The 13272-nt window shown below is 39.0% G+C and overlaps 1 protein-coding gene across 4 annotated transcripts in view; it reads left to right on the forward strand.

Moving 5' to 3' along the window:
• MCTP1 (multiple C2 and transmembrane domain containing 1) overlaps positions 1–13272 on the forward strand; it is a 278549-nt gene that overhangs the window by 172227 nt on the left and 93050 nt on the right. For all 4 annotated transcript variants that reach the window (XM_042787788.1, XM_042787789.1, XM_032993082.2 and 1 more), the window contains 5 exons: positions 7320–7422; positions 9522–9624; positions 10023–10124; positions 10470–10544; positions 12376–12495. In XM_042787788.1, the coding sequence (XP_042643722.1) occupies positions 7320–7422; positions 9522–9624; positions 10023–10124; positions 10470–10544; positions 12376–12495 (503 nt within the window). The remainder of the gene's footprint in view (positions 1–7319; positions 7423–9521; positions 9625–10022; positions 10125–10469; positions 10545–12375; positions 12496–13272) is intronic.

A 13272-nucleotide genomic window follows, 5' to 3' on the forward strand; every position in this document is an offset into this window, starting at 1 on the left:
ATTCAGAGGCCCTTTGGAAATATGGTTCCAGAAGTAATTTTCTCTGTCAATTAGTGCAACCAGATTTCAATATACACTTGAATTATCTTCACAAAGTACGGAAATCTACTAGACGGGCTGTATTCTATGGTAGATAAAATCTCACCTGGTCCTATCACGTAGGTTGCCTGAAGACATCAGTCCAATATCTTATACTGAGAAACTGCTACGTTTTAAGGAAGTAGCAGGTTTAGTCTACTAATGGCAAGATCAGGATTTAAAAGACATTTCTGGTTAACCACAGCATTTGGAATTAAATATACAGCGAAAGGATGACTTGTGATTATTAACTTTTTCTTTTTCTCTGCAAATATTCTGTGGAAATGAGTTTAACACGAACCATAGCACCGGACTGAACCGCCTGGTAAGATGCCTCACACACTCATGCTGTCAGTCCATTGCAACATGTTTGCAGCAGCACTGTTAAAGAGGAATTATAATTTCCATTTTAAAGATGGAAAGCTAAGAAAGGTTAACTGACTCAGCTAAGGCCGACAGAGCAAGTCCTTGTCAAAGTTGGCATTTGGCTTGGGTCCTGTACTTAATCCATTAGATAAGGCAGCTTCTCATGCTATTGAGCCATTCCTCCTCCTGGCCAAAGGTCAGGCTGGCTGCTCTGTTGCAAGCAGCTGGCTGGCAGGGAGCTTGGAACAACATTAGTGACATTAGCGCCTGCATGAGTGGCACTGCCCCCCAGAGTCATGAATTGGCTGTCTTGTCTTCCCAAAAAATAAAGGCCTTTTTTTGGCTGTGGAGACTTAGATCTGTAATGGACAGGCATGGCCAGCAGTGGGGGGAGAGCCGTAATAGCCTATGAAATATTCAAACAATATTTCAGCTTTCATAACCACATTAAACTTGGTTGAACTTTGTGCAGTTGTGGTTTGTGAACTTGACTTTTAGAAGTAGAAGTGGAATCGAAATCTCATATTGAATTTTCAAACTATCCGAAACGTTTTTAGTAGTCTTTGTGATTCTAGTTCAGTTTTGGTAATGTAATTTGAACAATGCAGAAATTAATGTAATACTTAGTTCAGAATGAAGTTAGCGGTTTGCTTAAAATGAGTTCATGGTCTAGCCAGTGCTGGAGCTGACTTTCTGTCAGTTTATATAACTTTACAGACTGATCAGTGGTGGGTAAATGTTAAATGCCAATCTGTATTTATCCTGCCACGTGGTTCCTTTTGTTGAGAAAAACTGTTGAAGAAGCAAAACTAGGAAATTTTTTGTGTCTCTGGACGTATGGCTGAAGCAATGCTTGCTTTCTATAACCATGGTAGGAGTATCTCCACAGGGCTCGCGGGGAGCCAGCCCCATGCTCTCTGCTGTCCCTTGCGAGTTAATCCTTATGAAGTACAGTAAGTTTTTCAGCAGACAGGTAGGTCTGCCATATGCTTCCCGGCTCGCATCTACTCTGAAAAGCAATTGCATCAGTGATAGTTTATTGTAAGAGCCCACGGCAGCCCTGATTAAGAAAGACAGAGGCATTCTACAGTGACTGATGGCCTTTCTGATTTTTGATTTTCTTTCCTACAGTCTGGGTTTTCAAAGATTGAAAACAGAAAAGTGTGATGGTTATGGCTGTACACAGGTGTTTTTATCTCTCTAAAACAGCGAATCATCTTACTGCATAAAATATGGGTGTTTCCATATGTTTAATAAAGTCTCCTTTCTTACAATATTAACCAAATAATATGCAGATGACATGCAGTTTTCTGGAGACAAGTGCATGTATTTAATAGTTTTCTAATAAAAGGACATCGTAGTTTAACTTGTATAAAACATGGCAAGCAAGAGATTTAAACTAAGCTTTGATAGCTTTTCATCAAGGAAAACTCTGCTTTGTGTACACTTGGAGGTAGCAAGTGAGCGCAAAAGCGCAATTATGTTGAATTGAAGTCCCTGTTTGGAAGAATTGCTGGGCCCCACAATGAATTTTTGCTGGGAAAACAATCAACCAAGAATCAAAACTGTTTATTGGACAGCTTCCCTCTCGGGGACCATTGAAAGACGTATCTGTTTTACTTGCCCAGAAATACAAATTATATTGTATTGCGGTTTGACAGGTCTAATATTCCAGTAAAGTTCATATTTAGACAAACAAAAGATACTTGAATTGGTCACATGTCATTCATTCGGTTTCTTATGAAAAAGCGGTACTTTCAGAGTTGAACTGGGGATGGCGCCCAACATTTTGTTGTTTTTGCTGCCCACCAGACTGGGCAGAGCCCAGCTCACCTCCAGCCTGGAAGATGGGCTGAGATGGGTCCACCAGCCCTAAAGCATCAGTGCACAGGGCTTCACAACCCGCCTAACATCTTTCGTGCTTGCTGAGGAGTTCCAGCAGAGAGAGCCAGCTGATCTATAAATGTGGAAGTCCCGTGGCCTTGCAGCTGGTGGAAACGGCCTTTCCCAAACTTTTCTAAGTGAAAAACACAGCAAAACTGTGAGGTGATGTGGTCCTGTAGCTGCTTGGTACGAAAATTCAGAAGCTAAAATTGTGTGGAGGTTGAGGTTTTGTTGTTTTGATATCCTAAATTTTTTGAGAAGCAATTAAAAACTGTCACTATTTATGTCTCTTTTCTATGGTGGGAAAATGCATTTTATATACCTGTAGGAGAAAAAAGCTGTTCCAGCAGCCAGCATTCTGAGATCCGGATAATGAATCTGAGCTCCAAACTGACTTCATTTCTTTTGTGAATGACTTCCCTGGCTGTGGGGGACTTTGAGATTTGAAGCAAATAACATAAGACTTTGCTAGTTCCTCGTTAGCCTCTCTTGCAGCTTCACCACTGTTTTAGGGTTGGTCTGGATTCAGTTGATGGCTGTACAGTTCATCCAGGGGCATGCGGTAGTTCTGAGAAGGAAGGTGACAAGTAAAAGGCTAACATTTTAATTAATGTGTATATAATGTGCAACGCGAGGGACACGGTGGTGATTGAAGTAACATACTTTACTTAGATCTAAGTAAAGCAATCTCAGTTTGGTCTCTGGTCTTGCCAACTATCTAAAGATTAAATGCAATACAGCATAGCACAAAAAGGATCTCTGTCAAACTAGATGCAATGTGTGGCATGATGAATAAAATGGGAAGCTTCAAAAGGTAAGTAGTTCTTTAATTTTTTTTGTTGGTAGCTTACATTACAAAGTAGAATTCCTTCTAGGGGACATTCTCAGATAGTCCAGGTCTGTAATGGCTAAAGGGTGAAAAAAGGTGAGGGAGATCTGTCAAAAGAGAAGCTGCTTTCCCTACCAGATCATTATGCATATTATGTAAATTACCACTTTATTTCTGTCATTTAAGCAGCCCTTAGGACTGTACAAGTAAAGTCCAAAAAGCGTAAGATACTACAGCAACAGAATGGATTAATGAGACTTGTTTTACTTCTTATTGAGGTTTACTGCAGGTTTGATTTGAGTAAGTTGGAAGGTGTCCTTCACTGGTTTTTACTATGTACTTGCATCATGAGTTCCTTCAAACAGTCCTAGGTGTAATAGTGATTAGTCCCACTGAGGTCATGGGATTACTCAAAATGGTAGGTGCTGTTTTCTGCGGTGGTGGAGCACGCTTTTAATGTGTAAGTGCCTTAAGTAGGTGGTGGTCATCTTACCCTTGCACAGCACTGAGCACACTTTTAGGGCTGTGTTGAGAAGTTTGTGGATGTCCTCCTGGTCAGTAGAGTTAAGCACCTCTGAAGTCCCTGGAACAGCAGCTGGAAGCCTACAAAACTCATGGAACAGGGAGCTAGTTGGAAGATCCTCAGCAGACACAGGGATTTGGGCAGAATTTTTTAACATGTGACAGGTGATATATGGTGATATTTGACAGTCGTGATTCAGTCTGTAGTGAAAGGCATACTTGTGCTGACAACATAATTTAGAATGATGTAATTGAGCTTAGGCAGTCTAATTGAATGTTTTCAAGTGTACTTTTAGACCCGCTAGATGGACAGTGCATACTTTTCTGAACACATGGTTCTTTTACATAAAAATGAGGAAAACCACTTATCTCCTGTTTGAAATTGCTAGTTGCATTAACCTGACAGAAGTCATCTGAGGCTGCCTTGGTTAGAGTATGTGTTGTGCTTAAGGTACTGGTTCTGAATAATATAGTGTAAATTCTCGGATTTCCTTGGTATTCCTAAAGACAAAGGAGACCTAAAGACAACATCTTTTAATATTTTAGTGCTCTCTTAAGGCTTTCTTTGGTAATGATCCCATTATTTTGAACACGCTTGCGATGCAGCAGGTTGCCATGGCTGTCAGTGAGAGTTAAGATTGCAGTTATTCTTTCTAATAACGAGAACTTGAAAGATGACAGATGGATATGAGTTTCACCAAGTACTTGTGCATTGCTCTGGCTTTGTCTTTCTGGATCATGTTCACTTATTTGGGTTGGTATCCAAATAACGTTTGCACATACCATATGTTTAGCACGTCAGCAATGAGTGTTGCCTTTCAGATACCCAGCTTGGTTATGAGTGTTTTAGCATATGGAAGAAGTGCCCATAGGCAATGGTGAAGGGCTTTGCATATGGGAACTTCATAGCCTCCTCCTATGGTAAAATCAGTGTTCTCTAGTGGAGAACCTTCTACTTGTCAACCATGGTTTTTGGGCCCTCCCTGGTACCATTTCACAATATTTCCTTTTGTCATATTTCACCTCGAACTATTTTTCAAGTTATAGGGGGGAGGAGGCATGAAATGTTGAGTGTGAGAGGGGGATTTTTTTTATTTCTCAACACTGTCTTTGTTTTGATCGAGGACCTCTGTGATTGATGTTACATATTATTTATCGTTCTTAAGTGGATTGATATCCATATAAATCTATAAGGAGAGTCATTGAAAAAGTGCATGTCAACAGATGCAGAAAATAAATGAATGTAGTAAATACTTTCTCTTTGTTTACAGGAGGTGGCCTTTAGACACTGCAGTGCATTTTCCTGTGTCTGTCTGTGATTAATAAGCACAAATCACATTGTACCATCATATGCAAATATGATTGATGATACTTTAAAAAAGGAGATAAAAAAATATCACCTAGCTCACCTGCTGTGTCAGTTCTGCCTTGTTGTTTTAGCTATCTTCTGGGCCTTTCTTCTTCAAGTACTGAAACCTGAAGAACCTAAATAAACATGTTTTACTTTCCTACCACCTTTTAGGCTTGTGAAATAGGAAAACATTGAGAGGTGTGATATATCCATCTCTGCTGACTAATGAATTAATAATTTTTCAAGTTTAATGGGAAAGATTCAGTGTTATATTGTTTGCTAGAGAAGGTAAACATCAACTCTAACGGTAATTCACAATGTGTTTAAAACAATTATTCTTTATCATTAAAGTTAATAATATGCACATTAACCTCTGATGTAGTCTGAATCAATACTGCAGTTTGGGAGATGTGACCCCTAGACAGCTTTGTCTAAATATTGATTTCATTGTCATTTGTATAAGGTATGAAACAAATTACATGCCTCCCTAATATCATTAATGTAGCCCTATTGAGCTACTCAATTTATGGCTTCTTACAATGCATGACAAAGCATTACAGAATTATTGAAGACATTGTGAAATACAATTGCTTAGTGTGCTAGATTTGATTGTGGAAGGCCAATGCCAACACTCAATAACTTTCAAACACTTTCCTGTCCAGAGAAAGTCCAGATGAGAACGAACCACTCTGTAGCATGCAACTCAGTTGTTAATTCCCATCAGAAAAGTTCCCCTGGGTTCTGGGAGCAGCAATTTACTCTACAGCTTTCTACTTATATATCTGTAGCCTTACATGAAAATAGTGCATGCTTCTGTATTTTGTGCCGAAGGCAAATGTTGTTCTCTTCAGTTACTGGAGGAAATCAAAATAGGTAGGAAGGATAGCATCTCTCTGTCTTGGCCAGCATTTATAGTGTTTGTCATTGCTGTCATAATTTGAAATACGAGTTAAATAATTTACTCCACACTGTGATTTCTTCCCTTTATTGCCTCTGTATTGCAGCTGGCTTCTCACCATGCCCCTCATGTTTTCCTTACTCCTCCTTCCATCATAACTGTTCCTCAGATCTCCCTCGCAGCACCTTCTTACCCTTCCCGGAAATTTCAGGGTTGCTCCGAAACCCTGGAGATACCAATTTTCCCTTCTTTTGCCTGCTCCCTCTTCAGAGAGCTCCTTATTTACACAAACACACCGTTGTTAAGCACGAGATTCAGGTGTCTACTTTCCTTCTTCTCGTTTCCATACACAAACCTTGGCCTGGTGGATATCTAAGAAAAAGCCCAGGATGGGTGTCATGTCTTCCCCCTGAACGTTTGGTCAGGATGGTTTTTCTTGCTCTTTGCTTGGTGTCTGAGCACTGCTCACCTGCAGTCATCGGCTATAAGCTGCTTATTTCACATTCAGGGTCACTGCCCCCCACCCCCCACACACATACTTCCTTTCCCCATTCTTTAGCTTAGGGGGAAAAAAAAAAAAAAATCAACTTCCATATCCAGTCTAGGATACCGTTTCCATTATCTACATATTACATTTTCAAAGCAGTGTGTTCATACTTTCTCCTGTGGTGGCTTTCATGCTGAGGGACCTTCGTGTAAATATATGCAAAGCTACTTCATTGTGCTTTAATGTATACAAAAATCTCAACCGCGTTTGAGCTTCTGCTGTGCTGAGACTACAGCCCATCATTCCAGCTGATATCGCCTCATTGTTTAATTGTACTTGCCCGTTTTCTCTGGTGTTAGGCTTTTATCTGAGACTGTCTTTAAGGCTTTTTGATTTTGGGGAGAGGATTTGTACAGCATGAAACATGTAGGGCATAGTAATCTTTGGATAAGTATCATAGGTGCTATGTTATTACAAATAATACAGAATAATACATTTCCTACATATCAAAATGCTCTAATTATGTTATCATTACAGTCAGTGTAGGATTGGCACCATTAAAGTAAAGTTCTCTTAGCTGTCTCAGAAGGGTGCTTGGCACCTTTTAGGAACATGCTGTTTTTTCATCAGAAAAGTCTGTATGGTGATTTTTTTTCCTTTTCTTCTCTCTTTTTTTTTTTTTTTTAAAGACAAAAAAGATGTTCTTTTAGGATTACGGAGATGAACAGCCTGTTACGATCATCTTGAATATAATGCAGACCATAGGACTTCCGTGAATTAATTCCTGAGAGTATTACAATGCAGCTTAGGAAAAGAAAAAAAACCCCAAACTAATTTTGATTTAAACCTTGCTCATGGTAGGTTTTCTTAGTTCATAAATTTTTTCCCAAATTTTCTCTTACAGGTAAAAGTGACCCATTTTGTGTAGTTGAATTGAACAATGACAGACTGCTGACCCATACCGTCTACAAGAACCTCAATCCAGAATGGAACAAAATCTTCACATTGTAGGTGTTCGGATTTTGTGAGTGTGGGGGGGGTGGAGTTTTTTTGAAGGGGATATACATGTGAATCAAAGATACCTACTGCTGATTCCGAAGAAGGATAGCGATGACACACTGATATTTCTAAACCAAACAGCTTAATACTTGCCTGAGGATTAAAAACATGAAGAAAATTAGAGAAGAGGTACCATTTTAAAAGTAAAAAAGCAAGGTTTCTTTCTTGGAAACCGGGTAGGAGAAATGGTAAGCACTCCTGCCAGCTTCAGTGAGAGTTTCAAGGTGGGGTTTGGGTGGAAAAAAGGGATATTGTGATTATGGCCTTCATTAAAATGTGGTTGTTAACTCTAATAAACACTAGATAACGATATAAAGGAAGGAATTTTAAATGTAGTCACACTTCTCTGAATTATGATCAGCTAGTTTCCACTTCTTATTCCCACTTACCAACTGCAGTTCTCACAATACCATATAATACCATACAAGTACAATACTGCTGCTGGGTCAAATGCAGTCTTAAACATTTAATTTATTGGGAAGTGATGCAGTTGTTTTTTTTTTTTTTTTTTTTTATCCTTCTGTTACTTTGGAGACGGTAGAAGGCTCTGACACAGTAGAAAAAAGTCCTTTCCAAACAAAATGTTCCTGTTTTCTGTCTTGCTCAGTTGCCTTCTTTTTCTCCCTGCTCGTCTCTATGTGACTGCAGCGTGACACCAATGGGTAGAAGGCTGATCAGCTGCAGGTTTCCCTGCTGCTGAAATGGGCTAACAATCCACTGCAAAAGCAGCTTTAACTTTGTGTACATTTACTTCACTTTATCATGAATGAAAATGCTATACTTTGCCCATGATCTCAAGACTCAGTCTGATTTTAATTTTCTTTTCTTTTTTTTTTTTTTCCCTTCTAAATTTGTCATTCATGTATTTGGCATCCTTAGCTTTTCTTGCCCTGCAGTGAGCTCTCAGGAATGAACTCGGAACAAAAGAAAAACACTCACAACAGTTGTACTTCTCATTAGCTTATTAGCATAGTTCTCATTTACGTATCTGCAAAACCATACTAAATTCTTCATTAATTTATTTTTAATTATCTACAAATAGAGCCAATAAGTAATCAACCTCTACTGCTCACCAGTGTCCTCTGCGTAAGAAATTGCCTGGTTTTATAGAGGACAAAAGACTAATCAGGAATCAAACATAAAAACTCAAAAGGCCTTCAAGGAGAGTTTTCACCTCTCTTCTACGTGTGTTCGCATTGACTATTTTATTTGTCCTCAGATTTGTTCATTAACTGTGGGCTAGCAATCCAGTTTCATCTGGAGGTGTGTATTTTACTGAAGATAAACTGATTTGCTTGAACTAATATTTCCTGGATCAGCCATTTGATCAAAGATGAGTTCTCTCAAACAATTCTGTTTTTTTTTTTTTTGTCTGAATGAATAAGGAATGTGAATTTTTCACTCAAGAGTTTACAATGTACAGTGACATTTGTCGTGCATTGTGTGGTTTTGCTCACAGGCGAAAAACAGTGGTGGCTGAAAAAAAAAAAAAAAAAAAAATGCATCATTTCGTATTGCTGGTTCCCGATCCGTTGCAATGACCGTTGCATATCTGTAATTAAGCGAGGATTTACGGAACGAAAGCGCTCGTTCCCAGTGCAGGGGATGCGCTGGCCGAGCTCGTAACCATCCTCGCTTACGAACCTGCAGATTTCGCAGCGTTTGCAGCAAGAATTGCTGCCAGGGCAGCAGCGCTTAAGGGGTAGTGTTTAAAGGCTCTCTCGGTCCTGCTGCTGGCGGCTGTAAATCCCCCCGCGCTCGCTCTCCTTGCAGCTCTGGCGGCGCAGACCCCAGGTAGGAGATTTAAAGCAACATCCTTCGGAGAAGTTCTGCTGGGAAAGCCTCGCAGGGAGAGTCGCCGCAGCCCTTAGGAAGCGCTTCGGTTATAGGGAGGGTATAGATGTGCCTCGTTTACTTAAGTTCTGTTCTCTGCCATGGCTTGGAAAAACGGACGGGTGTCTGTTTTTGCTAACCTTTCACGCTTTTGTCCTTGGTACCCGCTGGTGTAGGTGACTTCTGTCTTCTGTGTGCGCTTCTCCCTTTGCAGCAATATTAAAGACATCCACTCGGTGCTTGAAGTGACAGTTTATGACGAAGACCGCGATCGGAGTGCTGACTTTCTAGGCAAAGTTGCTATACCGTTGCTGTCTGTAAGTTTCATTCACCTGACATAGCGCTCTGAATTTTTCCTGCTGAAAAGGGGGGGGGTGAGGGGGGTGGCGGGGGGTGAGGGGGGAAAAAAAAAAAAAGGGGGGTAAAAAAAAAAAAAAAAAAAAAAGATTTGCAGCTCTGTGTCTGTCATTTCTCAACCAAGGTCTGTAATAAGAACACTAAAATTTTAACATACTCAATTCACGGCCATGTTGAATCCCATGATAGTTAATTTTTCCTGACAGACTCGGTCCTGGTAATGAACAGGTACTTGTCAGACTTGCCACAGTTGTTTTGGGTTCTCTGTCAGTTTCAGCAGCTGGGGGTCAGGGGTCACCGGGGGGGTGTATTCAGCGGAGACCGCGAGACAGACGGCTGTCATGTCCTTTTCCTGCAGATTCAAAATGGTGAACAGAAAGCCTACGTCTTGAAAAACAAGCAGCTGACAGGGCCAACAAAGGGGGTCATCTATCTTGAAATAGATGTGATTTTTAATGCTGTAAGTCTTAACTTTGGCTTTTTTGTACTGCTAAAGACTTCAGTTTCATGAAGGCTTTTGTTCCTGATTTGTAGAGAATTTCTGTCATTCCTCATTTTCTCTAAACCTTGATGTATACTACAGAATACTCTTCTGCCACTGCCTGGCACACCCACTCTTTTTGTTGCTGCTGCCGCTGCTATTGCTGCTAATGTAAAGAGCAGCAACTCATGCCTCTGTGTACGTTTGTGTGTCGCCAGCTTGGCAGCCATGACTTTGAAACTTCGTAATTTTTGCAAATTGAAGCATGTGTTATTAGTAAGGAGCGAGTAAGCCTGAAATACTGACACACATTTCAATGCATAGGTGAAAGCCAGCATACGAACCTTAATGCCCAAAGAACAGAAGTACATTGAAGAGGAAAACAGACTGTCTAAGCAGGTAAAGAGTAAGGAAACACTAATCCTTTCCGAAAGCCTTAATATCAAGTGTGCACATCCAAATATCTGGTATCATACTGCTGAGGGTAAAGAATAACATTTTCATTACCTGTTTACAAAAGAATATGATAGGTCGGAAAAGGCAGAAACAAAATACATGGGTTTATTGTGTCTCCTCTATAAATTGCAGCTTAATTTCCATGAAATACGTGAATAAGAACACAGTTGAAACCATCAGGTTCCACACATATCAGATTATAGCACAGGTGCATGTAAACTAAGTCTTGCATAAATTTTTGCTGTTAACCTTGACCCGAAAGATCTCCATTTGTTGCAGGGTGGAGAGTCTTTCAGCATTCTTTGAGCCAAATTTTAAATAAGTTAGTTGAGTGAGGTTGGAATCAATGGTGAAAGCCGACTAAGACTCTGCATTACTTTTGAGAGTCCTGTGGGTACAGAATGTCTGAACCTTTTTTCTTCTTTTCCTGGATATTTTTGCCACTCACATTTTAAATCTTTTGGTACAGAATATTTAAACACACATCTTACCTTTTCCTCCACTTAGTCTACTTTTGAGTCAGTTTTTCATGTTCCACAAATGATGTATTTTAAATGGAGAGAGCTGGGCTTTTGGTTGGACTGTGGGAGCAAGGTATTTGTTTTCACTGAAAAGGCAGAGGTCTCAAAACAGTTTTTTATCTTCCTGAAAGCTTATAGACTTGAGCATAAACTAAATTACCTGCTGGATGAATTTTGCATCAGTTCTATGCTGTATTTTGTTAAAAAGGATTTCAAGAGGCAAAATATTTTTTTCTTTACTCTTGTAAGGTGGTTGCTAGATCTGCATTTTGCGCTAATATTCCAGCAAAGAAACAGCAAGGCCCTTTATTCAAGATTCATTCTTCTAACCACTTTCATAACAGAAAATGGAATTGTGCTTTCTGCAGATGGCAGGAGGAGTAGACTTTAAATACTCACTTTCGGGGTTGTTTGTTTGTTTGTTTGTTTGTTTGTTTTTAAATTAGCTTGCAAGGGATACCCCAACACAATACCACTTATGGTGGGGGGAAAAAAGGAATCTTTATGTATGACTGATGTGATTGCATTTTAAAACATCCACATTTTCTGAGAGTGAATGTGTCTTACCTACCTAGCATTTTTTATGCTACTCAATACACAGATTAAATAATTCACTGGTTTCTTCACTTTTTTTTTTTTGGTCAAGTCTATAGCCATTTTAGAGGATTTAAGGGTTATCTTGAACCAAAGCCCAGTGCTGTTGCATCTCATCTCTATATAGATTGAATGTATGCAGTTAAAGTTACTTTGATAAATACTTAAAAACATAATACATCACATCAGACAAATTTGTTATGAATGAAGGAAAAATTGGATGTAAACGGAGCAGGTGATCTTAATTACATTAGAGCAGTAATTTTGCATGGTTTCAGGTTAGTGTCCTATAGCATCTTTTCATTATGAAAGGCCAACATTTGTTATATACTTGAGAATGGGGAAAGTCTTGCCTACTTAACAAAACTCCAAAACCTCAGTAACAAAATAATTTGTGAAATTTTGCAAGTGGCTTTTTAACACTGAACAACAGTTTGTGTACCGTTTAGAATTATATTCAACAAATATCAATTGACACAACCAACTCTCTTCCAAGTCTCTCAAATTTTAAACTATATTTCTCAATTTGTGAGCCAGAGACCTTCACATGTTGTTTTCTCAGTTGTGACTGAAATTAAGGACGACGGTAATGTAAGCAAGAGCCTTTTCTGAAGCTTTTGGAGTTGTGACACATTTTTATTCTTTCATTTGTTTAACAGCTACTGTTAAGAAACTTTATCCGGATGAAGCGTTGTATCATGGTGCTCATAAATGCCGCCTACTACATTAGCAGTTGCTTTGACTGGGATTCTCCCCCAAGAAGTCTCGCTGCTTTTTTGGTATGATCTTCTTCATATTACTGTCAGTCACTGTGGTGTACTTGTGTTCTAGACTGAGAGGTAATACAGTGTTGGTAGGGGGGTGGATCTGATTTTTTTTTTTTTTTTTTTTTTTTGTATTTAAAACTTTGCATTATGAAGATACTGCAAATCACGTTTATTCACATTAAAAAAAAAAGTTTTAAATGTCACACAAACGGGATGGAAAGTTGGTTTTTTTTTTCTTTAACTTACGGCTGTACAAATAACATAAGCAAGTGATACAACTCAAAATGCAGTCAGGGAACTACGGATCTATTTTGAGCTTCTCACACATTACCTCTGTTAAGTTTTGTTCGCCCCCCTTGTATACTGCATATTTACTCCGAAATTTGTTTTGAATATTTCAAGAATGCTTTACATATCATGAATATAAAATTAATGTTGTTCTCACTTCCACATATCAATATATGTTACACCTGTAACTTTTTTAGAAGTACAAAGCTCTAGACCCAAGGAGTTGCTTTGTTACTAATATTTAGTGTTATTGGTTAAGAAAAGCGATACCAAAACCAAAATAAAATAAAACCAACTTTAGGAGCGTTAATTCAAACAAACTAGTACCTTTCAGACATCAGACTCTGTGAAGTCATAGTTCACTATTTAGTGAATTAATTGTTAGCGATTTAAATGAAACTGCTATTTCTCCATAAACATTAGCTTCATTAATATTAACTTTTATTTTCCTGTTAAATTTTGAAAATTCCAAGCATTATTGTAGATCACATTGTGTTTCCC

This window comes from Tyto alba, unplaced genomic scaffold, assembly GCF_018691265.1.
Source record: "Tyto alba isolate M040663 unplaced genomic scaffold, T.alba_DEE_v4.0 Super-Scaffold_13, whole genome shotgun sequence".
Lineage (NCBI taxonomy): Eukaryota > Metazoa > Chordata > Aves > Strigiformes > Tytonidae > Tyto > Tyto alba.